At 46.5% G+C, this 26,882-nt stretch overlaps 1 protein-coding gene across 2 annotated transcripts in view; it reads right to left on the bottom strand.

Moving 5' to 3' along the window:
- DOCK5 (dedicator of cytokinesis 5) overlaps positions 1–26,882 on the bottom strand; it is a 188,418-nt gene that overhangs the window by 67,089 nt on the left and 94,447 nt on the right. Inside the window, exons 7-19 of one of the 2 annotated variants that reach the window (XM_084766988.1) lie at positions 25,781–25,916; positions 24,041–24,198; positions 22,488–22,569; positions 18,756–18,885; positions 15,836–15,908; positions 13,660–13,749; positions 12,826–12,968; positions 10,903–11,028; positions 7,403–7,527; positions 5,936–6,034; positions 4,126–4,198; positions 3,355–3,458; positions 2,198–2,381 (exon numbers count right to left, since the gene is read on the bottom strand). In XM_084766988.1, the coding sequence (XP_084623114.1) occupies positions 2,198–2,381; positions 3,355–3,458; positions 4,126–4,198; positions 5,936–6,034; positions 7,403–7,527; positions 10,903–11,028; positions 12,826–12,968; positions 13,660–13,749; positions 15,836–15,908; positions 18,756–18,885; positions 22,488–22,569; positions 24,041–24,198; positions 25,781–25,916 (1,523 nt within the window). The remainder of the gene's footprint in view (positions 1–2,197; positions 2,382–3,354; positions 3,459–4,125; positions 4,199–5,935; positions 6,035–7,402; positions 7,528–10,902; positions 11,029–12,825; positions 12,969–13,659; positions 13,750–15,835; positions 15,909–18,755; positions 18,886–22,487; positions 22,570–24,040; positions 24,199–25,780; positions 25,917–26,882) is intronic. The other variant, XM_084766989.1, reaches the window with a different exon arrangement.

Here is a 26,882-nt window from a genome sequence, read left to right as displayed (position 1 = left end):
GGCTGCAGTAGAACACAGCTATAGCCCAATGTCTTACCCTCCCAGTGGGCCTACAGTGAGACAGTCTGGTTTATACAGTAGCAAACAATGGACCCTGTCTCAAACAAGATGGAAAGTGAAGACTGACATACGAGGTTGTTCTCTGGCCTACACATGTGCAGTGAGGCACACATGCCTGCCTGCACCCATGTGCATACACACAGCTCACACACACACACACACACACACATACACACACACACACACACACACACACACACACACACACACACACACGAAGACTATTAGAAGTTAACTGCTCTCAGCAGTAGCTAATTTGCCAGGCAGTGGTGGTGCACGCCTTTAATCCCAGTACTTGAGAGGCAGAGGTGGGCAGATCTCTGAGCTCGAGGCCACCCTGGTCTACAGAGTGTGCTCCATGACAGCCAAGGCTACCCAGAGAAACCCTGTCTTGAACACAACAACAACAACAAAGTAGCTAATTTAAGAAGGTGGTTATTGTAATTTAGTATTTTTCACACACATCAGAGAAAACCTTGTGATCTTCTTTAGTCCTTCAAAGGAGAAAAGATAAACAAACAAACAAACAACAACAACAAACCAGCTGCTAATCCTCAAGCGCATACAATGATTGACTGGAACACCTGCTTCTCAAACGATGACATCATCACTGTGAAAGTAAACTTTGGAAACACTCCAGACCAACCTCCCAGCCTCCAATTCCCTGCCTGGTGGATTCAGAGGGAAGGGGCAGCCTACAGACACACCAGTGCACTTTGATGTCACAACTGCACTGTAGGGATATTTTTTTTTCCAGAGGAGAAAAATGGGCTTTGCGATACTCAAGCATTTGCTCCAGGTCACATGGCTAGCGAGCGGCCTCAGGAGTGAGCTTTCGCCAGTTTGATCTGCTCCTCAGATCAGCCAACAGATGCAGAAACAAATGAATTCAATGATTCCACTTCTCCCAGGATAACTTGCTCTGTGTGGGCAAACAATTTCTAAACACCTGAAACCCAAAGTATTTCTAGTTCGGAAAATTTCAGACAAAGGACATCCAGTGTGTACTATTTGTTACTCCTGTTTAAAAGATGGGGAAACCGAGTCACAGGGAACTAAGTCACTTCAGAGCTGGGACCGACGAAGGCGACCTAGCTCCAACTACTTTCCAAATATTGAAACAAAAATCCGAATCACGCGCAGAGAAGTGTGCCGTTCACCACGCCATTGACTACGTTTTAAAACTGAGTGTTCAGTAGCCACATACACTTCGTTATTTCATTAAACCCTACAATTTAAACGGATTCCAACCACCAGCCATTTGGGCTGCTTCCAGTGTGTCCACACTGTAAATATCACAAAGCATTCCCATACGTAAGTGTTGACGTACATCTATCTCACTGGTGCCAAGTTCAAGTTCTGGGAGTTAAACTCAAGCTCGGTGAACACCGGACCTGTAACCTCTATCAGTAGTTTGTGATACTGTCATCCGTGTCTCCTGCCCCTAGCCCAACCCCCACAGTTAGCTTCTGAGCCTGGCACAAGCTTGTCGTATCTTCTAGGAATCCAAGATCGCGTTCTGGCTTCAGTGAGTTCACAACTGCACTCTGTTGAGTCCAGCCACGGGGTCAAAGTTGCAACACCATCCTTATTTTACAGTCAGCCTTGATTTGTCAAAACCTGATTCCTTCTAAAGAGCATGTTAACTGTCAACCTGACAGGACTTAGAATCCCATAGGAGACCAGCCTCTGGGCCCGTCTTTGAGGGGGCTTCTAGGGTGTTTTAGGGGAGATGGGGAGGACCACTTAAAACATGGACAGTAGTATCACACACAGGCTAGGGTCCCCGGATGAATAGAAAACAGCAAGGGAGCTGAACCGGTACACTCATCACATCTGTTTCCTCTCTGGGACCAGCTGCCTCGCGCTCTTAGGTCATCCCTCTCTGTGACGGGCTGTGCCCGTGAGCTAGCAGCTAAAATAAATGTTCCTTACTCAAACTGCCTTTATCAAGCATTTTGTCATAGCACTTGGAGAAGTAACTAATATAGCCCTGAGGAGCAGAGGGCAGAATCCAACGGCCGAGCATCCTGTCTCAGAAGACCTGGTGCCACATGGTCTGGTACTGTGAGTCGAACCAAGCAGCCAAGGAGGAGCAGAGCAGGACATTCCGTGCCCGTGTGGTCCCCGCACCTACCGTTCTGGGTAAGCTTCGTGGAGCAAATGAGGGTGGCAATCTGAAAACTGTCCTTCGTGCTGTCTTTGCTGGGTGTGAAGACGGATGGGTTTCTGGATGCTTGGAGTTCTTTTTCTTCCATCTCTGCTTTTGTTCCAGGCAGGCTCAAATAGTATTTAGCATCTTCCATTTTCTTATTATCACCCTGAAAGGGAAGCAAGTTAGAAAAGCTAGAAGCTGCACAACATCTCTCATACGCTAGTAAGAAATACTCTCCCCTAGAAGAACATAAGCATTCTTAGCAGGTGTATGAATTTTTCAAATTATATTTATAACCCTATATAATTCAGGCATTATCTTCCTACAGAATTTGCAGCAGATGTAACTTTATCATGGAATAATAAGGGAGTGAGTTGTGACCCAGAAACCAGAATATTCTACTCTCTGCCAGAAGTAAATACATGCATTATAGAATAAGGTTGAGTTTGAGCCTCTTGAATTTATTTATTTATTTTTTAAAGACAGTGTTTCTCTGTGTAGCTTTGGCTGTTCTGGAACTCATTCAGTAGACCAGGCTGGCCTTGAACTCACAGAGCTCCATCTGCCTCTGCCTCTGCCTCCCGAGTGCTGCGATCAAAGGTGTGCTCCACCGCTGCTGCCACCACCACCACCACCCAGCTCTCTTGAACTTATAAATAGTCATGTGTATACTTCATTGGGCCAACGGACAGAGAAGTAGCTCCCTACAGATTCCGCAACTACTCACAGACTACCGAGATGCTGAGGAAAGAAAAGTGTTCGTTGGTGAGGTACAACTCACATAAGCTATGCATGAGCTGCCTTCTGCCAGACATTAGTGGGGAAATGGTATCTGCCAGCATGTACTTCAAACTCTAATCTCAGTAAGTGTAGTGCAGTGAATAGACACATGCACACACACACGCACACACACAGAAAAGCAGCAGGGCCCAGGCAGTAAAGGAATGATGCCTGGGTCACAGTGATATGAAAACTACATCCTATCAGGTTCTAGCCAAGCACAGCCCTGTACTGTCTGTGTCATTCTAATGATGGGCAGCAGAGTCAGGGGCCCTGCCCTCTACTAATCAGGACCAAGGCACAGCCTCCCCCCCCCCGCCCCCTGACAGCAAGATGCCCCTGAAACACTCAACAGCCACCTTGTACACCACCAGGTCATGCCTCCCGTCCTGCAGTGTGGTGCCGTCCGCGTTCATCAGTTTCACAAAGGCCACCCCAAAAGCTCGCTCTGATTTATCTCTGGCTGAAAAGACAGAAATACATGCCTGAGCCGTGTGGGCAGACAATAGGAGGTGACGGCTATGGAGGTTAACTTCACATGAGCTCCGGGGTGTGATGTTAACCATAGGATAATTAAACACAGGTCAGCGGTATGTGTGCCACCCCCAAACTGAGAAAGCCTGCGGTTTCACATATGGCTGCTTTCTGTATTGCCTGATGAATGAGAGCACCATCTACCTTCATGCCTTTTCCATCCACACTCTCTCCACACGGCAGGAACGAGAACCCTCAAATCAAATTCACTCACGGCAACTCCCCTGCCTCAATCCCTTTAGTGAAGTTGGGTGTGTGACTCATACTCCGAACTCCAGCTACTTGGGGAAACTGAGGCAGGAAGAATGCAACCCTGAGGCCACCCCGAGCTACATATCAAGACCATGTCTCAAAAATAAGCAGCAACAGAAATATAGGTCCGGGGATGTGCCTTTATTAAGCGAGCACATAACTGTGGGTTCAGTCCCAGCATTCAGAAAAATCAAATCAAATCACCATTTTATTTTCCTGATACCTACGAATTCTGAACTAAAGTTGCCAAATATCTATTTTTCAGGTATCCAGGGATTCACAAAGCATGCCAGGAAAACAGTACATTTTTAATGGAAGTGTGCCACAACCCACCTAATACTTACATTCTTGGGATGACCTGTGTCGGAAGGTAAATCTTATGTGGCAGCGGGTGACCTCCTCTATAGCAATGAAGACCTGCAGAAAGGGGAGGAGTCGGAAGGCACGGCTCATTTGGAGTCAATCCTCTCAACTATATAATACACGCTTTTGGACCCAGGGCCACATACATTTACATGGCACAGCATGATGTCTTGACCGCTTCAAGCTTTCACCCTGTGCTCAGGGTGACTATACTCAAAATCCTTCCTCTTAACTATCCTGAGAAAGAGACTTAGATTTGGCGTTTGCGTTTTATCTCAGGACAAGTTCCTGCAGAGGCCGGCTAGTAGGCTTCCCTCGCACAGCCATTCCCAAGACTCTCAGAGGGAGACCACTCTGCGGTTTATCACAGCTTCAGAGCTCAGACACATTATGCACCCGGCACTCAGACGGACAAGACCTGGATTTTGAGGTCTACACAGGACGCTTCCAAGTGGAAGTCGCACGCAGATACAGTGGTAACCATAAGAGAAGATGAAATGCCAGGGTGGGGAAGTTTTCTGATAGTAATACGGGAAGTTACAGGATGACAGCGTAACAGCGTTAGTATCTATATTTAGCCAGGGTTCTCTAGAACGGCTAAAAACACATTCTGAAGCGTTCACATTGCCTGAGCCACATAGGCAGGAGCAATGGTGTGTGCCTTAAGTCTCAGTACTCAGGAGGCAAAGGAAGGTGGATCTCTGTGAGTTCAAGGCCAGCCTGGACTTTATGGTAGTTTCTAGGACAGCCAGAGTTACAGAGTGAGAACTTGTCTTTAAAAAAAAGAAGAAGAAGAAAAAAGGGCACAATATAAATTCATATGAACAGCACCATAAAAAAACACAGACTACAGAAGAATGTGAAAAATAGCTGTTTCCTAAAAGAGATATGAGGACAACGTTTCTGTCTGTGGATTTTCGGCTTGGAACTCACAGGACACTGACAGTGGGAAATGTGCAGCCCAGTAATCAGAAGTGACCAGTTTTACATTGACTCCAAGGCACTCCAGGTTCCTAATAGTCACCTCTCTTCTCTCAGCTGGCCACCTCTTTGGGAAAAGGTCATGGCAATACCCAAATGTCTAATATATTTTGTGTTTTAAAAAGATTTATTTATTTACTTTATGTACATGAGTGCTCTGTTTCTGTTCATACACACCAGAAGAGAGAATCAGATTTTATTCCAGATGGCTGTGAGCCATGATGTGGTTGCTGGGAATTGAACTCAGGACCTCTGGATGAATAGCCAGTGCTCTTAACCACTGAGCCATCTCTCCAGCCCCTCCGATTGTCTAGTTTTAAGGCCACTGTGAGCCCACGGGAAATGCCGGCTCTGAGAGCACTTTATATTCAGGAAACACTTCCTTACACCAAAGAGGCCCAGCACATTTGGGCGGGGGCCAACAAGAACAACACATTGGGAAGCTGATGGCAGAGCGTGAACATCTTTGCTTGTGCGCAGCGCCTTATTACAGCCACAAGCGTCTCTATTCCAGTCTTTATACATTTGTGAATGAGAACATTCTTTCGGAATGTTGGGCTTCTTAAAAACAGATGCTCTAAGGACCTCTCAACTACCGATTCAGCTTCTGAAACAATCAGTTGAGAACTTCATACAATTTATTTTAATTAGACCCTGACCCCTTGCCTGACCTCACCCCGTCCTATTCCCTGTTCATCCCTTACTGAAGCCTAGCTGAAACTTCCAGATATGATTAAGAATGATTTGGGACTTAAAAAACAGACAGGAATCTAAATCAGGGCCGACAGGAGTTAGAAACAGAGTTCTCACCTTCACCGTCTCATACCAGCAGGGTTGCTTGACTTGGTAATACACCACTGACTTGTACTCCGAGACGCCTTCGTACCCAGCTCCCGGATGAATGGCTTTCTTTGGTTGGAAAGACACAAGTAGAAGAAGATATTATGTCATGAAAAGTATGGCAAAAGGGAAAGGCTTCTGAATGTACAACAGGCAAACATCAATTCAAAACTAGAGGCCTAGGGGATCTGAGACGAGCCTAGTAGCACTTGTCCAGATTTGCACTGGGAGACTTTACAGGGGCAGCAGGTGCATTCAGCATGCGGTAAAGCCTCATGACGTCACCAAACGCTGCCTGGGTCCCCTCAGCCCCAAGTCCTGCATGCCATGACTTGCACAGTTTTTTACTGAATATGTACACTTTTCTGCTTTTAAAGAAACATAATAGCCGGGCTTGGTGGCACCTGCCTTTAATCCCAGCACTCGGGAGGCAGAGGCAGGCAGATCATTTGTTGAGTTCCAGGCCAACCTGGTTTACAAAGGGAGTCCAGAACAGCCAAAGCCACACAGAAAAACTCTGTCTCAAAACACCAACCTCACCCCCACAAAAGAAACATAATGGTTGAATTAGAGACATCAAGAACTGGGTATTTGAAGAGCATCATTCCAGGACATCCAGAGAGCTTTGGGAAAACCAAGACTTTTACTTGTATATTGCAAAGCGATTAGGCAGAGGCAACAGAGTCCTCCAGTGGCCACCTGGTGCCCCGACTCTCTGAGCTCAAAATGAAGATGTCCTCGTTTGTTTGGCCAGAAAGCTGCCAGAGTCAGGGGAGCTCCGGACTGGAAGTCAGGACACTCACCTGAATCCCCTTATGGCTTTGCCGCTACCATCCGCATTTAAGACCAAATGCAGGTTCCTAATGACTAACACTGGAAATGAGCGTCAGCTGGCCTACACCAACGCTGCCTTCAGTGTCAAAATGCTCTTCCAGGTGGGTGTCCATTGAATCCACTGGCCCAGCTGATGGCAGTGCTCCTTCCGAGGCCTACGGGATACCTCCGCCACCGTGCTCAAGCTTATTGTACCCACACGGCTTGAAAAAGTCAAAGAACATGGGACCCTAAAGTCTAAGGGGCCTGCAATATCTCTGCACAGGGGAAATGTCAAAATAGTTCTAAATGTCCCCGAGAGTAAAAATGTCCGGTGGAAAATCACATGTTTATCAAGTTTTAGGTATTTTGTTTTTCCTTATGAGAAAGCAAGTATGCTCCCACATGCCTGTGGTTCCCAGCACCCAGGAGGCAGAGGCAGCCTCAGCTACCTAGTGAGACCCTTTCTTCAAAAACAGAAACAAATCAAGTAAGAACGAAAACCCAGGAAAGGAAGAACTAAACCCCTGGTATGGGGGATGCTGACTGTGAGTAGGGACAGCGGGTCGGCTGCTACACAGAGCAGGTGTGATGGCGGCGGGACTTGTGGGGGATGCTACGTACCTCCAGAAGGTTGCCTTCCTCATCAAACACAGACATGGTCACCTCCACGTTCTTAGGTGTCTTCTTCTTCCCCTTGTCAAACTCCCCGTGGATGAGGGTGACATAAATGTCATTTCGAACATCCCCTACAACACAACAAGCCTCCTGTGAGTGCCGCTGAGAGAACTCACCTCCAAGTACCACGATATAACACACAAGAGGTAAACTAAACATGAAATGGTCTCGTCACGGTAATGACCTATTTATTCCACAGAAGTCTTTCACTGCTCTCTCATGCCACCTTTCAGTATGTATCGAGATGTCTTTGATGTGCACGTTTTATAAAAATTAACTTTTTTTTATTAGTGCGCACACACACACACCCACACACCCACATACACATGCATGCCACACATGAGTACGGGGGTCAGAGGATGACTTCTCTGGGGTCCGTTTTCCCCTTCCACCTGGTTTTTGAGGCAGTGTCTCTCTTCTTTTTTTCTACAGCTGCCCTACATTCACAAGCTTCTGAGCATTTCTCCTGGCTCCAGCTCTGTCCCTCACCTTGTAGGAGTACTGAAATTACAGACATGAGCCACTGCAAAAGGTTTTTTGTTTTTTGTTTTTTTTTTTTAATGTGGGCTCTACAGGTCATCCAGGGTATATGGTAGGATATTTTATCCACTAAGCCACCTCAGGGATTCAATTCTTTTCAATAGTAATTCTTTGTTCCATTTAGGAATATATGTCTAATAATTGCACATCATATTCTGCTAGGCTATCCATTAGATTTTTTTAATAGTGTCTTCCAGGCATCTTGTCATGCGGCTAGCTGGATGCGAGCATCGTTCCCAGGAAGACACAACCAAGGAACACCAGCAGCACAGTCACAGGGACAGGCAGGCGCACTGAACGCTGAGAAAGGAATACTTGGGTAAAAGAAGAGAGTGATCTAGTCGGGGGTAGTACGCAGGAGTCTTGATGGAGGAAGGAGATGGCTAGAATGCCTGAAGGCCAAAGGAGTCTTGGTGCTAAAGAAGGGGACAAGGACAATTGTCAGAGGTAAGTCAGGGGAGTAAAGGCTATTGTTGACAAGGAAAGCCAATCTATTAGGGGCTGAACTGGGCCTCCCTCTATTCTTATGTAGAAACCTAAGTCCTTTGGAATGCCCGTATTCAAAGACAGAACATTTATATAAAGTGAAATCGGGTTATTTTCCAATATGACTGATATACTTTGGGGGGGCGGGGAAGGGGAGCACACAGACACAGAGGAAGAGAAGATGAGATGGCTGCCTGCAAGCCTAGGGAAGATCCTCCACACAGACACCTTGGTCTTGAACACATGGGGCCTCCAGAGACCTGAAAGAATAAATCTCTACTGTCACGGGCCCTTTTCTGTGGCATTTTGTTAAGATAGCCCTCAGCAACTAAAGCAGGGTGTAAGGGCCAGACACTGAAGAGTGACTAAGGGTGTCTGGAGAAAGCCCCAGGGCAACCAGCAAAAGAGACCGCAGTGTCCCTCAGCGAGAAGGGAAGACAATGTTCAGAGGAGGGAATGACACATCAACAGTGTCAGCCAGGCTGACCTCGAACTCATGACCCTCCTGACTCACCTTCCACAGTGGTCAGATTACAGGCAGGCATGCACCACTGAGTCAAGCCAGCCACTGTCTCCTCCTTCCCCCTCTCTCTTTCCCCTTCAGGGTTAGGAAGGGAATCCAGGGCCTCACTACGCTATGCAAGTGTCATCACTGAGTGACATCTTAAACCCATGTTCTTCTGTGCTGTAGAGCTCCTGAGGTGACCTTGCTGACATCCACAGAGCAGCATGCAAACCACTGCCCTAGATGGCATTTTAAAGGCTATCACAGTCCTGGTGTTCTGAGTCAACCCTGCTGATAAAAACTATTGTAATATTTCCAAGATAAAGCCAACGTTTCTAGAAAACAAATTTCTCTGTTTTCAGACGCCTGCCTTGCTTAACAGTAAAGCTGTCTTTAGAAGAGAATGTTGTCAACAGTTACTTGTTGGAACAGTTAAGACAGCTGGGTGTGGCAGTGCATGGCTGTTGGTCTAGCAATCGGAGACAAAAGGCAGAAAGGTTGCTTCAAGTTCCAAGTCAGCCTGGCCTCGCTGAGAACCTGTCTCAAACACAGCACTAAACAATAAGGAAGCAAAACATTTCCCTCAAATGCTGGTGCTTTTATAGTTGGTGAAAAGCTTTGCAGTGGATCTGCTCTTATATGAAAAGAAGACATAACATCCTCCCTTTCTGGAAACGCTTACTCACTCATTCTGTGAGTGTTCATGAAAACACCCTTCATTCTCAGGCAATGCGTGTGTATAAAAACTACTGCCTCTGCCAGGCGTGGTGGCGCACACCTTTAATCCCAGCACATGGGAGGCAGAGGCAGGTGGATCGCTGTGAGTTCGAGACCAGCCTGGTCTACAAGGTGACTCCAGGACAGCCAAGCTACACAGAGAGACCCTGTCTCAAAACAAAACAAAACAGAACAAAACAAAACAAAACAAAACCCAAAACCAACCAAACAAACAAAACATAACAAAAAACAACAACAACAAAAAAACCAACAAAAACCAACTACTGCCTCTTAACTTCTTGACGATGAAAAAAAATCGCAAATATTCTAAAAAAAAAATCTGTTCTCATGCAGTAGATAGCAAGTTGGTCTCTTAAAGTTTTTCAGATGTGATATGACTGGCTGTGCGCAAGCCTCATTAATACTAACAAATCTTAATCAAGTTCCTTACAGTATGATTCCCTTTGTCTACTATGGATAATAGAGAACTAAATGGGTGAAGTCAGTGAACTTGGGGGAATGCAACTGCAGGCGGCCACCAACTCGTGGCAACAAAGGTGAGAGCAGAGAAAGAATGGGGAACGTGCAGAACGGGGTGAGCGATGTACAGTCAAGAGTTCAGGAGACTAAAACAGGGGGTCTTGCAGAGACAGAGCTGAGCACGGGGGCCCAAGGTAGAGGATGGCACAAGGAGAAAATGCGCTTGCTGAGGGACTGAAGGCACTGGGGTACCAGTTTGCTTTCTGAGAAGGAAGTCAAGTTGGGGGAAGCATCTGTGCAGAAGAAGATGGGGAAGAGTCATTGAAAATGCTGAGTGAAAGCCGGGCGTGGTGGCGCACGCCTTTAATCCCAGCACTTGGGAGGCAGAGGCAGGCGGATCACTGTGAGTTTGAGGCCAGCCTGGTCTACAGAGCGAGTCCAGGATAGCCAGGGTTACACAGAGAAACCCTGTCTCAAAACAACAACAACAACAACAAAAACAAAACAAAACAAAAATGCTGAGTGATGCTTAAAGGCCTTTTCTTGATTCTTCCCATTGAACAGCCTCTTTAGGATGCTGGAACTCTGTCACCGGTCGCTTGATGGCATTAGCCCTGAATGACATTCTCTTAGGGATGCAGATTGCCTCAACTGTCCAAAGAGAGGCAATCCTTCCTTCCAACAGGGAAGAGAAACACAAAACGAGACCAGTGTGTACCTGGCAGGATTATTTCTGGAAAGCCCATTTTCCGAGCTATGGCTGTCGATCTGTCCACCAGGTGTGAAAAGTTCTTCTGAACCTGTGTGAGGTCACCTGGCAGCAACTTTAAGGACACCCAAAGACCTGTAAAGGAGAAAAGGGGACAAAATTCCAGTTCTCTGTATAATCTTTGCAACACACACATAGAAGCCTGTGAGAGACCTACCGGACACCTCATGATAACACGCAAACCTCCCAGGGTGACATCAATCCAGTGACTCTTCCTTCAAACGCATAAGAGGACTTACTTAAGAAGTCAACAGACTTCAGTGGACAACAACAACAACAACAACAACAACAAAAACCAGTAGAGATTATCCTCGTGGACAGCAAAGTCTGTTCTAAGTCTAACATTATGTGGCAGTGGTGGCAGAAAGGACACATCCATCAGTGGAAATTGTGGGACTACATACACAACACGTGGCCATTCAATACGATGGCAGAAGCAGAGCACGAGTGAAGACACGACTTTCAGGGGCCAGCGACACAATGCAATGACTCAGAACTCCTGCGGCTCTTCCAGAGGACCTGGATTCGAATCCCAGCAACAATGTTGGGCAGCTCATAACTGTTTGTAACACGCCCCCCCCCCAAGGAATCTGGTACCCTCTTCTGATGTCTGTGGGCACCCACACTTGTGACAGATACTCAGACACACAAAAGTAAATTACTCATCATTTAAAAACTAAGAGGATATTGAAAGGAGAAAACATGAATAGCTGTTAAGTCTCTGAAAATTAAAGGATTTATTTATTTTTACTTCAGGTGTATGAGTGTTCGGCTTGCACGCATGTCTTTGTACCACATGCATGTCTGCTGTCTCGGGATATCAGAAGGGTCATCAGATGATCTGGCACTAGAAACCGAACCCAGGTCCTCTGCGAGAGCAGAAAGTGCTCTTAACTCCCAAGCCATCACACCAGCCCCAGAATTAATCATTTCTTAAACAAATTCTAAAAGCAAAATAGTTATTCAAATATAAACTGAAAGTTTCTATATACAAAGCTACGAAGTGAAATTGGTGCTAAAGAGACTCACGAAAAGTGACAGGAACACACACTCACGGAGAAGCAGAAGTTCAAGGACAGTTTGTAAACCAAAAACTGGGAAAACTTTAAAAAGATAGAAGAATAATTATCTTCCTTTTTAAAAAAATCTGAGACAGGAGACCAAGAAATGCATATCTGTTACATAATACAGACTCAAAGTGTGTATTTAAATACACGAGGACCAGAGCCTGCTTGGTACCTTCCAGACAGGGAGGGCGTGCATGCTGAGCACTCTGAGGCTCACACAGACCCATACATCTGTGCTGAAGCGTGTTCCCCGCACCGACCCAGAATTCCAACCTCTGAGAGCCCCTGAGCAGAGTCCTAAACATGGGGAAAGCTCCGATACAGAAAGAGACACCGCAGGATGACCTCAACTGACAGTACCGGGCAGTTAGAAGATACTTAGGGGCCACCCCAGGGAACTGGACCTCATCCCCATCCTACCAGACTAGATGTTAAAATGGGGTCACCCTGGTCAAGCTTTACAAGAAAACTGAACTGTTATCTGGCCTTCTGAGAAATCGGGAGACAAAGATTAATGGCCGTCCTACTGAGGGCACAGTGTATACTTCACTCCACTTTTTGTTGGCACATTTACTTCGAGGTATCACTGGGAACAGATGAAAAGACCGATGGGGAGAAACGTCTGTACCACAGAACTTACTAACTCAACCCTGATCCCACCAGGGAGGGTGAGTGTCTAAGGCTCCTCAGGAGGAGATGTCTGAGGAGGGCAGTGTCCAGGGGAAGGGACTGTGAAAGTGCAGGCCATGATGGACCTTACTCTCGGATGCTCCCTTCCTCCCCTCCCCCAGGGCCAACTTCGTACCTTGCCCTTTGTGATTCACTTCCTTCGCAGCTATCACTTTATTTAAAACTGAAGTGAGAGGCTCATTCTCTCCGATCACGTGTGAGGTTATCAAGGGTGACATGATGAGCTGTCTCTGGCGGATGTAGGTTTCCATGGCGATTCTGCGGAAGGCAGGGGAGGTAAGGAGGAAGCCAGAAGTAGAGAAAGTCTCTCAAGTGTGACTTGAGAACATGCAGCTCTTATGGGAGCAATCTGGAAATATAACAAAAAACCCTCACCAGAGGGCTCTGATGTCAAACAGAATTTACAGGAAATCATTGCTTTGGATTAAGTGCCTGCACGGGCCCCAACAGACCAGCCTACAGTCAACATGGAGTCCCCACCATAGTGCAAATACGACTGTGGCTAAGTGGAGTATCTACCTTCCAAGACCTCAGTACATTGAAAACTATTAAATGTATATTTTAAAAATAACTAGGAGCAACCTCAGGAAAATAGGAATGACATATGCTCCCATACTATTAACTGCAAAGGTACAAGGCTTCAGACTGAAAGTGGAGAATTCTTGTATTTTAAATATAATTATGTATAGCACGTTTACTGTGGAAAAATAGGAAAACACAAAAAGTGGGGTGAAATCATGAATAAACCAATAGATACCATCAGCTAATTGGGCGGTACATTCTTCATAGAAAATAAAACTTAAGGCTTAATGTTTTTTATTTATGTACTTTTAGTGTGTGTGTGTGTGTGTGTGTGTGTGTGTGTGTGTGTGTGTGAGAGAGAGAGAGAGAGTGTGTGTGTCTGGGTGTGGTGTGTGCCATGGCACTCATGTGAAGATCAGAGCACAACCTGTGAGGGTCAGTTCTCTTCTTCCGCCATGAGGGACCTGGGGACTGAGGTGAGTTGTCCAGTGTCAGGTGCCTTTTCCTGTTGAGCGCACTGTAACAATGTATACACACATGAGAAACACGGGTTTCCTTTCAGCCACCAAAAGAATGCCTAATACACTTTTAAAAGCTGGCCAAGCCCCAAACTTAACTTTGTTTTAAACTGAGTTTCTCTGATCCTTTATGGATCTGCATACCATTTCTTTGTGTGTTTATTTCCTTTCTGTAATCTAATTAATCTCCATTAATTCTATATATGTATAGCAAGAACAATTCTTCTAACATTTGTTACAAATATTTTCTTAATTTTATTCCCATATACAAGTTACAGATTGGAGGAGAGTTAGCCCATAAATTTTTCTATGTTTTAAAAAAATATTTTTGTTTGAAAATATTGATGTGTGAATGAAAAATAGCTTTCCAGAGCTCATTATTATATAATAGGTTCTATTGTCCTATAAAACTTACATTTTTAAGCTGTTCAATTTTACGCTTGTTTGGAGTCTGTGCTGGTGTATACTGTGGTGCTAGAGATCACTGACTTGTGTTTCGTTTCTTTTCTTTTTTCTTTTCTTTTTTTTTTTTGTTTTTGTTTTTGTTTTCAGTTTTTCCAGACAGAGTTTATCTGCGTAGCCTTGGTTGTCCTGGAACTCCTTCTATAGACCAGGCTGGCCTCGAACTCAGAGATCAGAGATCTGCCTGCCTCTGCCTCCTGAGTGCTGGGATTAAAGGTGTACGCTGCTACTGCCACCACCCAGCTGACTTGTGGGGTTTTTGTTTGTTTGTTTGTTTTGTTTTGTTTTTGGGGTTTTTTTTTTCGAGACAGGGTCTCTCTGTGTAGCCTTGGCTGTCCTGGACTCACTTTGTAGACCAGGTTGGCCTTGAACTCACATTGATCTGCCAGCCTCTGCCTCCCACATGCTGGGATTAAAGGCGTGCGCCACCACGCCCGGTGTGACTTGTGTTTCTTAACACTAAGTAAGATTTAAAAAGTACTTCTCTTGTACAGTTATGTATTTCCACCCATTTGCATATGATTTGCATGCATGCACATATGCATATATGACTTTTTTATTTACATGTCTGTGTTGTGTGTCTGGGTGAGCATCTGCCACATGTGTGGAGTTGCCTGCAGGAGCTACAAGATGCAACAGACCCTCTGGAGTTACAGGCGGTTATGAATCTCCTAGTATAAGTGCTGGAACAAACTTCAGTCATCTGAAAGAGCAGCTAGTGCCGCGGGCCACTGAGCCATCTCTCCAGCCCCATCACTTACATGAATTTTAAAAAGGTCCATTCACTCAAATATCTTCAGGCTGCCTTCTAAAATTCCAGTTGTCCTATCAGCCTGCAGTGGCCAGTGCAAGTTAAGTGAGACAATGTCCTGTAATTGGCGCGTAACTCCTGATAGACATGGGGGTCATTTCCAGAAACCATTTGGCCTCCTCCTAGGCCACCATCATGTGTGCTGAGCAGCCACAATGCTCACACTTGAACTTGATACAGTTACAGGGATTTGTCCCCTTGTAGCCCACAGGAGCATGGATGGTTCCAGGTCCTGCAGCCCAGCCTAGAGCTTGGGTCAAGTTCTGAGCTTATCCTCGCCTATACTATGACACTGGCTCCCCCCACCCACCCCGGTTCCTCACAGGGACCATAACAAGCCCTTCCCACTCTTCCTGATGAACCCCTTGCTGCTATGAGTGTGCTCCCTGGACCAGCGCCATCAGCCATACTCAGAAGCTCGCCAGATGTAGTCAGACCTACTAGAGTAAATGCTCACTCTAACAAGTTTTCCCGGACAATTCATATACATTATGCAGTCTGAGAAGTCATGAGACCCTTAGTTAAACCCGCTCAACACAACAGAAGGCAGATACACTATGGCACCTCTTGACAATCAAATGACAACACTCTCTGGATCTCAGTGCACATCTGTTTTATATTCCTCCAGTTATTTCTACTGAGTCAGGATGCCCTCTTTAAGTCTTCTGCAGTGGTCCTAGGTAGTCTTCCGGCGGAAACGTCTTTACTTCTCCAAAAGCAGAAAGGTTCCTCCCTCCTGCTTCTGCATCCATGCCCCACCAGAATGGCTAAGCTGTCCCTCCAGTCGCCAGGGATAAGTGCCAGATACTCACTGCTGAAAGGGGATAAAGTGCTGCTTTTCTTCATCATCCACCCTCCCGTGTATGATATCCGTAATATCCATCACTAGGAGAGAGATAAACGTCATTAGAGACCTCCCTGAGCTGTAGAGAAAAGGAGGGTATCAGCAAACACAGAACACCAGAAGAAGCAAGCACCAAGCAACAACAGTTACCTAACAGACCACACCCAGGGGGGCAACAAGTCATGAAAGGCTCAGATTTTCTCTATCCACTGCTAGAGGATACACTTTTAAAACTCTGCAAGACTGAGTTGCTAAATTCCTCAGAAACATAAGCCTGGTTTGTTTGTTCTTTATTTTTATTATTATATTTTTGGTAAGCCTTCACTGAAAGCCATAGAGAATACATATTTGCATCAGGCCTGTCAGAAGAACTAACAATCTGGAGAGAAACTCAAGATTCAAAGCGGCCACCTGGGTCTTTGATGATTTGATAAACTCCCGGTTTCTATACCAGCATTAAGAGCATCAGAAAACAGGCCACCAGCAACTGGTCCAGCCACACCCACACTCCAGGAGAGCACTTCAGGAAAGCCAGGTGGTGGTAAGCTTGCTACATCCACTGTCTCATTTACACAGCTGTGAGGAGCACCCCACCCCCCACCCCCTTAAGGGACGGGAAGGGTTAACTTGCTCTTGGTCACAAGCTTTGTTTTGGTTATTGCCTGTGTTTATTCGTTCTGTTTGCTTTGTTTTGCAGCACTGGGATTTAATCCAGGACCTTGCACACTCCAGGGAGGCAAGGTACCGATGGAGCCCACAGGAGCCCACATCGGCACAATCAAGTTTGACCTTTTTTTTAGCAAAGCCAGGGTATGAATTCACAGTGACCACTAAGCCAGATCACACAACCACCACTGCCCAGCTACACACAGAGGATTAATAAGAAAGCTGCAAAGCTGCTGCTGGCTGACATGAGGCAGGACCCTCCGAAGAGGTGAAACTCTGGTTAATAAATGACAGTCTAGCCATAAAACACACATTAGCAATCCATTTCTCCACATCCCAGATAGATTGTCCGTAGACAAGAGCCATCAGTACTGAGAAACACACTCAGACAACAGGGTCCACCGGGCTAGGGGATAATGCGCTAGCTGCGAAGGAGCGCACAGCTCGGCATCACCTGCAAGCTTGCTGTTCTCCTTACAGGACCTTATTATTGAAAAAAAAAACTGCACCAAAACCCACGGAGGATCTCATCGGTCAGTGTCGTCATCTCATGGCACCTAACTTGGGTTAACGACTGGCATCGAGGTTGATTAAGAATTAGTCCTCTCTGCCTTCAGTACCCCAGATACACACGCTCTCCCCCTCTCTCATGCACACACACACAGACACTAATACAGAAAAGTACACAAAAGCCCCTGGTTTAATATTTTAGTGTCACTGGCCTGTTATGAATGGCAGTATCTTTGTATCTAATGTATCTAATGTATCTTTACTTTATAGATAAATAAATACATTGCCATATGGAGGGCAATAAATACATTGCCTGGGTTCCTTGTATCTTTTGAAACTCCACTTTCATACCCGACAGCGTAGCAATGCTAAGCAACGCAGGGTAGCACATACCCATAGCTTCAGTACTAGAAAGGCTGAGAAAGCCTGTAAGCTCCAGGCCAGCCGAGGCTCCAGAAATAGACCGTGTCTCAAAAAAGCCAATCAAAAAGCAATACTGTTTCCCTAGGCACTCCTTGAGCAGCAGTGATGGGAACAAGGCACATAGACAGTCCCATGGGACAGGGAGGTGTCCTTATCCACGGAAACCACAAGGTTAACTAATGAATGTGGAATATCTGGCCCTGGTGCCAGGAGCAAACTTCTGACATTTCAGGATGACTTTCAAAAAGCACCCCTGATCCCTGAGGGTTGCTTTAAGCTAAGGGCCCTCCTGGAAGACCCTCAGTGACACATAGTTGCCTTTGAGAGGTGAGTCTCCTAAGCAGGGTCAACACTTTGCAGTGGCACACAGTGAGGCGCCAGAGCACATGCTAGCAAGCAGTCCTACTGTGTGTGAGACATGGTGCTGGCCACAAAGGAGAGAAACACAGTCAGTGGCTACATGGGTAGACAAAACTCAAGGAGAGAGAATTGGCCATCCTGGGGCATGAATGCTGTGTGCCGAAGACCAACCATTGACAACACGAACCATTGCATCTTTAGACGGCCCTCCCTCCTGCCATCCTGTCTGCCCTCCAGCCAGCCACCTACCTTCTTTTCCCTATCTCCTCTCATTGCTTTAAGTGGCAGTTAAATACATGTCACCTGGAAGTTGCTGTCCTACCCATCTTTAAGTGTACGGCTCAGTGGAAGTAAGCACGCTCACCTTGAGAAACCGTCACTGTCATCCGCCCCTAGAGCGCTTCCCTCAATAAGCAATTCCCTCCTCTGTTTCAGCCCTGGCAACCCCATCTAGCCGCCTTCCTGAACCAGACTCCTCTAAGTAGCTCATAAAAGTGAATCCTACAGGAGTTGGCTTTTTTTCGTGTATGGCTTATTCTGCTTAGCTTAACGTCTCCATGTACACCCATGTGGTGGCATGCGTCGGAATTTCCTTCCCTTTTAAGGCCGAATAAAACCTCCTTTCGAAGGCTATGCCACTATTTATCCATTCACCTACTGGTGCACACTTGAATGGCATATTTCCTCTTCGGCTCTTGTGAATAACTGCACTGGGAACGTGGTGTTTCTTTGACACCTTGCTTGTCAAAATTTTTTTTTTTTGAAATATGCCCAAAATGGGACTTTGCCAAATCTGGGATCAAACGATGGGGGGGGGGGGGGAGGGTGAAGCGGGGGGCGGTGTCCACATTTAGGTCTTTTAGAAGCTGTGAAAAAGAGGGTTCCCAGAAGCTGTGACACGTTCCTTGGCCCCTGGGCTTTCCTTGTACCTGCTACTCCAAAGGGCCTCCGGAGCCCACAGGTGTGCTTCTTGCCTTCCTTCAGCTCCATGCGGCCCACGCGGACAATCTGGCACACGAGGCTGATGCGTGGCCGGATGAGGTCTGTGCTGCTGAGGTCCTGCAGACAGAGAGCACACGAGAGAAGTCGGCTGTGCTGTCCCGTCCTGCTCGGAGCACGCTACCCCGCGCTGAGACACCACAGCAATGCCTCTCTTCCTGCTCACCCAAGGACTACTATAGCAGCAGAGGAAACGATTTTCTATTTATCTAGAAAATGCTGTCCTTTTCGTCCCTGGTCCCTATTTCACATTTCTAGACTAGGACAGGGTCGGTCTAACACCTGTAGGTAGAGAGGTGGGCAAGGTGTTAAAAGCAAGGACATTTCTGACACTTCGGGTGTTTCCGCTGCATGTCTCATGTCTTAGTACAAGACACAAGTCACTGTCAAATGACATAAACACTTGCATGATGCTAACGCTCACTAAGCATCCACAGAAGGCCGTGAGAGCCCAGGCTGCCCTTGATCTTGCTATGTAACTGGTGTTGACCTTGTACTCTAGATCTTCCTGCCTTCATTTCTCAAGCGCCGGGATTACAGATATGTTCAACTGCCCCGCCCCTCTTACCCCCAGTTCATCTTCTAAACGTCCTGGAGGCAAGTGTAATCCAGGCATGGTTTTGTGAGGTTCCTCACCCACATCCTGAGAAGTCCTCTCTATGAGCACTGAATAGCAAGTGTCGGGTTGGAAGTGCTCGTTTGCAGCTGAGGCTGGTGTGTGTGTGTGTGTGTGTGTATCTGTGTGTGTGTGTGTCTGTGTCTCTGTGTGTGTCAGTGTGTGTGTCAGTGTGTGTCTGTGTGTCTGTGTGTATGTGTCTGTGTATGTGTGTCTGTGTGTGTATGTCTGTCTATGTCTGTGTGTGTGTGTGTGTGTGTATGTCTGTCTATGTCTCTGTGTGTGTGTGTGTGTGTGTGTGTGTGTGTGTGTGTGTGTGTTCTTAAGGAGGGACGAGTGACCCAGAAATGAGCTCATACATCTCATCCACTTAACATCAAAAATAACTTCATTACATCTCAGAACCCTTTTATGAAACAGCAGCCCCAGCCTTCTTACTGAATCAAGAATTACTTTTCAAATAACCACTCCAAATCTACGCCCTGTAATTTGCTGGAGACACATTACAGAGACAGCAATATACGCCAGCCGTCACCTGCCCTGACTCTCTGCTTGAGGTTCTGCAAAGCTTCCATTACTCGAAAATAAAGTCACTGGGTGGCAGGTTCTAGAAACTATGGCATATTGATATCATCAAATAATACACAGTCGTTTATAAGTGAGTTCGGAAGACTGCTTGATGACCAAGGACATGGCCACCACAGTTAATTTAATTCAAAAGGCTAGACATGAAATTTACATACTAGATGACTTTCTGCTGGCTGGGAGAGGGTGTGGGGTCAGGAAGAGAAAGAGCAATTGCAGTTCTAGTAAGTTAAGACTGCTAAATAATAAATCAATGATTTAACAGTACCTTTAAAAAAATTCTATACATGGTCCTATAAATGCCATTTGACTGCAGGGAAAACCTAACTTGGTTTCAAAACTGAACAAACACTGAAGTCTGGGGAGGAAACTCGGGAAGTTCTATACCTGCACGTGCAGCGGTAGAGAGACAGCAATGGCTCTGTAGGGACAGAGAAGCCTGGGCGTGTGTCCTAGAGCGGGGAGGCTGACAGAGGGACCAAGACAAGTGGTCTCACTGCAACTCGGGCTCAGTTTTCCTAGTGGACTCAGAGACAGTAGATGACGCCCTGGTGTGGGCCGATGGGAGAAGGAAAGAAGAGAGGGAACTAGGGATTCACTCATGAAGATTTCCCAGGGGTCCTGGTGGCCCCAGGGTGTGTCCTTAAAAATAAGTGAGAGAAGCTCAGAAAGCTCTGACCTAAGAAGAAAACAGTTGCCAGGTCCAAACAACAGCCTCATGCATTGCCAGGCTCTCAAGGCACATGCAGCAGCATCCTGCAGAGCACCCATGCAGCAGCAAGCCACAGAGCACCCATGCGGAGGCACCCTGCAGAGCACCCATGTAGCAGCACCCTGTAGAGAGTCTACGCAGCAGCGCCCTGCAGAGCACCCATGCAGCGGCACCCGTGCAGCAGCACCCTGCAGAAACATTCATGCAGCAGCAACCACCTGCAGAGTACCCATACATCCACACCCTGTAGAGAGTCCATGTAGCAGCACCTCACAGAGCACCCATGCAGTGGCACCCAGCAGAAGCACCCATGCAGCAGCACCCTATAGAATACTCATGCAGCAGCACCCTATAGAAGACCCATGCAGCAGCACCCTGGAGAGAGGAGTACTGGGAATCCTCTATTCAGAGGAGGTATTTTGGGGGAGGGATGGACAGAGGAGTCTGGATCACATCTGCCCTCACCGTGATCTTGGGCTGAAGCTCTTCTTCTAGTTAGCAATCTGCATGGCTGACTCTCTTCAGTGCCACTGTCCTCCTCAAATGTCTTTTACTTACGTGTTTTGGAGTGCTGGGCATTGAACCCACAGCCTAGTGCCTGCTAAGGCACTCCCAGCACCCGATCAATCTACTTAAAACATAAGCAGCAGGCCCGGGGAGATGGTTCAGTGTGTAAGTTGCTTATCATCTAACCCTGAGAACCTGAGTCCAAATCCTCAGAACTCATGGAAAGCTGGGTACTGTAGCACACACCTGTAACCCTCATGTTCCCAGGTAAGGCGGAGGCAGAGACCGGAGAATATTTAGAATAGCCATGTATATGAAATGACAGACGACAAAGAGATTCTGTCTTAAGGCAATGTGGAAGGTGAGGATTAACACCAGAGGCTGCCCTCTGACCTCTGCACTTGAACTATGACACCTGTGTTAGCACAGGAACACACACACACACACACACACACAAAGCTGAATACACATATATGCATATAGCAACAATTAATGAAATAAAGAGGCCATGAATTTAAAAGAGAGCAAGGAAAGGTATAGGGGGAGGGCCTGCAGGAAGGAAAGAAAAGGGGGGAATAATGTAATTATAATCTCAAAAATAAATTTAAAAAATAAGAGTAGGAAAACATTTCCATTATAATAAAGTCAATAAGCAAGTATAACTAAATTGAAAACAAAAGTTAAATAAGTAAATGTACAATTAAAACATAAGCATCTGCCAGCAATACTTTGGCAAAGCCCCTGGAAGCACTTGAGGATTGTAGGTGTTGCTTATATTTATTTACTTGTGTCATCATTGTTTATACCTGTCTTTTCCACCAGCACAAAAGCTGCTTAAAAAACGGTTTCTCTCCCTGTTCAGATTGTCTCATGTGTGCAAATCAGTATGTCGTACCTCGCATGTGTTCACTAAGTGAATAAACGACCAGGTCACTCCTACTCCCAGGACAATGATGCCTTTCCTTTTTACTTATATTCATGGAAACAGGAAGAAAAATGATGAAACAGAAGGTGAGGCTGGACTAGTTACATGGCTCCACGGATAAAGGTACTTGCTGACAAGACTAAGGACCTGAGTTCAATCCCCGGGCTCCCATGCAGTGGAAGAAGAAGCTGCTTCTGCAAATTGGCTTTTGACCTCCACACACTTACGTCGTGGCAACACACCCATATACACGCATACTCACAGACATAGAAAATAAATGAAGACAGCAAGTGTTTATGAAGGAGGGCAGGACTCACAGTGAACACTGCTTGGAGGTTGTTCAGCCTCTCGATCTCCTTGGGCATCCCATTACTGCCCCAGCGAATTAGGTAGTTCTCACTAGCAGGAAAAAAACGGAAATGAGTGTTAATGAGAAGCCACCCAGGGCAGATGCTGCTCACAGCAAGAGGCTTGTGAGAGGCAGAGCATCCCGTCCCTTGGTGAGGCGGATCCTGGGAAAGCACACACGCACCATAGCCCTCAGCTTCTGTCTTTGAAAGAGTCCCTGCTGCAGGGACAGACACTGCTCAGGGTGGTCCAGACATGGGATCTCATAGCTTCTTTTGCCTGGGGTCCATGTTCCATCTCAAATTTCTGGCATACAAGCTTCAACTTTGCTGAAGTGACAGCTTAATTTTAAGAGCTGGGCATGGTGGCCAGGTCTGTGAGGCTATGTCATTGTTTGAGGCCAGCCTGGGCTACATAGTAAATTGACCAACTTGAGATAGCCAATGAACTCATGTCCCAAGAGGCCACATTTATAAAAGCTTAATTTTGTAAGTCATTCCAAATCCATCCTTCATGGCCCATATCACACAAGTAAGTCTTACGTTGCCCAGGCTAGCCTCAAACCCACTGTGTAGCTGACCTTTCTGCCTCCACCTTTCATGTGCCACCCATCTGATGCATGCAACACTGGGGATTGAACCTATGCCTTTGTCAATGCTAAGCAAGCACACTCCTAGCTGAGCTACACCCAGGCCCCAGTTAACTACTTTTCACCACCCTCTTGAAGATTAATCTTCATTTCCTGAGTTTCTCAGTGGAGAGTCACTCTGGGGAGCAACCATACCCTGGCTATTCCTTATCGTCTTTAAACTTCCTTTATGTAGACTATTTTTTTTCCCCCAGTAGTTTTGGGTTCCTGGTTCCGAGTTGAGCTGAAAGCGGGGTTCCCAAACACGCAACCCCAACTATGCAGCGATAACAGCAGAACTTGCACAGAAACATCATCAGCATCCTTCCCCATGGCCGACAGCTGCCAGGGGAGCTCACAGCTGGCACAGTGCACTCCAAGGGCTTAGATAGACTTATAAGGACGGCCATTCACCACTGCAGAACCCTACAGCTCGGTCTCAGGGCCACGGATCCCCCACCGTGTTCCACGGCATCTCTCATTCCTCCTGCAGGGCCTTCTGAGTTCTTTATCCTTGTCTCTGTCCTGAGCAGTTTTAGTCACTCTTTTGTTGTTGTTGTTGTTTTGATTTTTTGAGACAGGGTTTCTCTGTATAGCCTTGGCTGTCCTGGACTCACTCTGTAGACCAGGCTAGCCTTGAGCTCAGAGACCCACCCTGCGCCACCATGGACAGCTATTTTATGCACTATTAAACACACCATTTATGCACAATAGATTGTGTGAGCTGAAGCCACAAGGTGCCAGCATCCTTGTACAAAGGCATCAGAGCCAAAGGACTTTATTTTCTACTGTGAGACATATACCTGTCGCAAACCCAGTGAAGAGCTCCTGGACAGGGGCGGGTAAAGCCTATACGTTGCAAGGCCAAGCCCAGATGGCACAGGTCTCCTTTACCTGATGAAGGTGGACTGGTCTGGGTCATACAGGGCCATGAACAGCTCCGCATCCTCGCCAATGTTACAGACAAAGTTCTTGAAGTTCACGTAGAGGCCGTAGGTGTGGACAGTACTGAAGATTGCCTGGCCTCTCAAGTCCAGGTTCTGCAAAATGCTCTGAGCCAGGGGACAGAAGAGAAGACGTGAGCTAATGCTGGCAAAGAAATCAACCTACAAACAAGGGAACAGCTATTACAACCGAGGAGAAGCACTTGCTGAGAACCGAGCAGACGTGGACCAATGATCCCTCAGTCAAACGAACACATCAGCATTATCAGATAGCCAACGTGGTCCTGTTCGGGGGCCTGGAGCCCAAGTAACTGAGTTAAATGCTTTCAAAGAGACTGAGGAGATGGCTTGACATAGAACGTGCCTGCTGTGGAAGAATAGAAACCCAAATTTGGATCTCTAACATTCATGTAAACCCCGGTGGGGTGGGAGGAATAGCAGCCCGCCTGTGGTCCCAGCGTACAGCAGGTAGAGGCAGGATTGTGTAACAAGCTGGCTAGCTAGAGCTGGGAAGCTCTGGGTTCAAGTGAGAGACCCTGCCTCAGTAAATAAGATGAAGAGTGACTGAGGAGTCACCTAATGTCACCTCTGGCTTCCACACCCCTTAGCTGCATATATTCTGCATATATTCATGTGGGCCCACACACATGCAAGCAGACATACCTACATGCATGCACACCACATACATACATGTGAGAAATAAACATATGCTGCCTAAGGGTGCTCGCTCAGTTTTCAGCAGATTTGGGAAGCTGTCGTGTCCTATGACGGGATGCTGGAGGAAGCTTAAAAACAGCAACACTTGATCCGCTACCCAATTTCACAGGAGACAACAGGTTACATGGGAAAACCTTATCCTCGGGAATGGTTGTCACATATTATCATGATTGTACTCCGGAAAGCAAAAGCAATTTTAAAAAAAACCACACACACATACATACACACACACACACACACACACACACACACACACACACACACACACACACACACACGGAGAGAGAGAAACAAGTCTCTGCATCCAAACAGAGAACAGAACAGCATGGCTGACCTTTTTCTCTTTTTTTTTGCCTTTTTTCACCTTTCTAATTTTTTGTTACTTTCAAAACATTCCAAACATGTCATTTAAAATGGATTTATTTTGGAAATCACAAGATTTATACCCAATCCAGAAGATTATAATATAAAAAGTCCTTCCTTTCACCCAGTTCTCTATCCCAGGGTCATCTTTATTTTTTATATTTAGTTGATTTGTATGAGTGTTTTGACTGCATGTATGCCTGTGTACCATGCACATGCCTGGTACCTGCCAACAGCAGATGAAGACACAGATCCCTTGGAACTGGAGTTACGGATAGTTGTGAAGCATTCTGTGGGTGCTGGGAACCGAACTCAAGTCCAGAGGGATCTTTCAATGGCTGGTTTCTTATCTACTATTCCAGTTACTCCGTGCATATGCAAGCACTGAAGCGTGTATACCATTTTGCATGTGGTTTTTTTTTTTTTTAAATACAAAACACTGTTTTCTACAAATACTGGCCTCATTCTTTATGCCCACTTTTAAAATGAGGTCACACATGAGTTTTAAGGTATTTGTGTTTCTATTGGCTGCTACTCCTTTTGGGCATTAAAAAACCAAAGCAACGAACAAAATCCCAGCAGCCCGCCCTGCACCCGGGAAGAAGCATACCTTTTCCTCTTGGATCTTTTCCTCTATCCGTTTAGAAGCAACTTCATGGGCCCTGAAGAGGGCAATGGTGCTGGTCTCATCAGGATCCAGGATGTTGCCATTGTCGTCACGCACAACCAGATCCAGTCCAAGCATTCTGGAGAGAAAGGACGCTGTGAGTAGCTCTCCTCCACATTGCCAGACTCTTTATAGATGAGCCTATAGCAGAAAGCCCAGGGGACCCAGCAGTAAAGGGCAGGGGCTGGACAGAGCCCAAGTGTGTCCTCCTTCCAATCTCTACCTCCTTTCCACATACAGTAACGCTGCGCCGCTCAGCAGGCCACCCAGCCAAACCTAAGTGTGTGTGTGCCAAGGAACTGGGCCAAAACAAGAACAGTAAATTGGCAACAGTTGTGACCAAAGCCCTCTTTGCAGTGGTTCCCTGCCCTAGACTCCTGTGGTCTGGCACCATCCTTCTGAGGCCTTCCTTGACTTCCTTACTCAATACTGTCTTAAAGGAGGATGTACTGATGGCTATTCTCCCATAACCCATCTCTATGCTGGCTCTGCCATTGTTCCCACTGCACTCTGAACCTTGGCTTTAATATCTGCTCTCTCTAGGACCCCTTCGCTCTGGACTCCTTCATGTGTCAATGTTTCCGAGCCTTCAAATTTATCCTAAGAACTTGACTGAGCTAGCAAACAGTAAAGTATCTAATAGAATCTCACATATAGTAAACACTGATAAGCGTTTGCTCCAATTGCAGAGAATGGCACATGAAAACTGGCGACAAAAGTTCTGAGATCCACATAGCAAGAGCAGAGAGAAGCACATCCCTCTACCAAGGCCTTTCTGCCCAATGGGCACAGAAGCAGAAAGAACTTTGCTGAGTTCCAAGAAGTCAGAGACTGAGGGAACAGAACTCTGTGCTCAGCCTCCATCCAAGACGCCCACAGATGCCCAAATAGCAACACTCAAGGGATAACAACTAGAGGTGCCACGTCCTTGGGAAGAAAGCACACACGCCTCAGTTCCTTCCTCTCTGCCCTACAGCAACTACGGATGAGTGATCTGCACCAGCAGCTTCCTTCCTGAGGCAGCCAGACCCACAGGCCACCCAGC

Source organism: Acomys minous, assembly GCF_964271855.1.
Source record: "Acomys minous genome assembly, chromosome: 18".
Taxonomy (NCBI): domain Eukaryota; kingdom Metazoa; phylum Chordata; class Mammalia; order Rodentia; family Muridae; genus Acomys; species Acomys minous.
The sequence above is the reverse complement of the archived record's forward strand: the minus strand, read 5'-3'. Positions and strand labels throughout refer to the sequence as shown.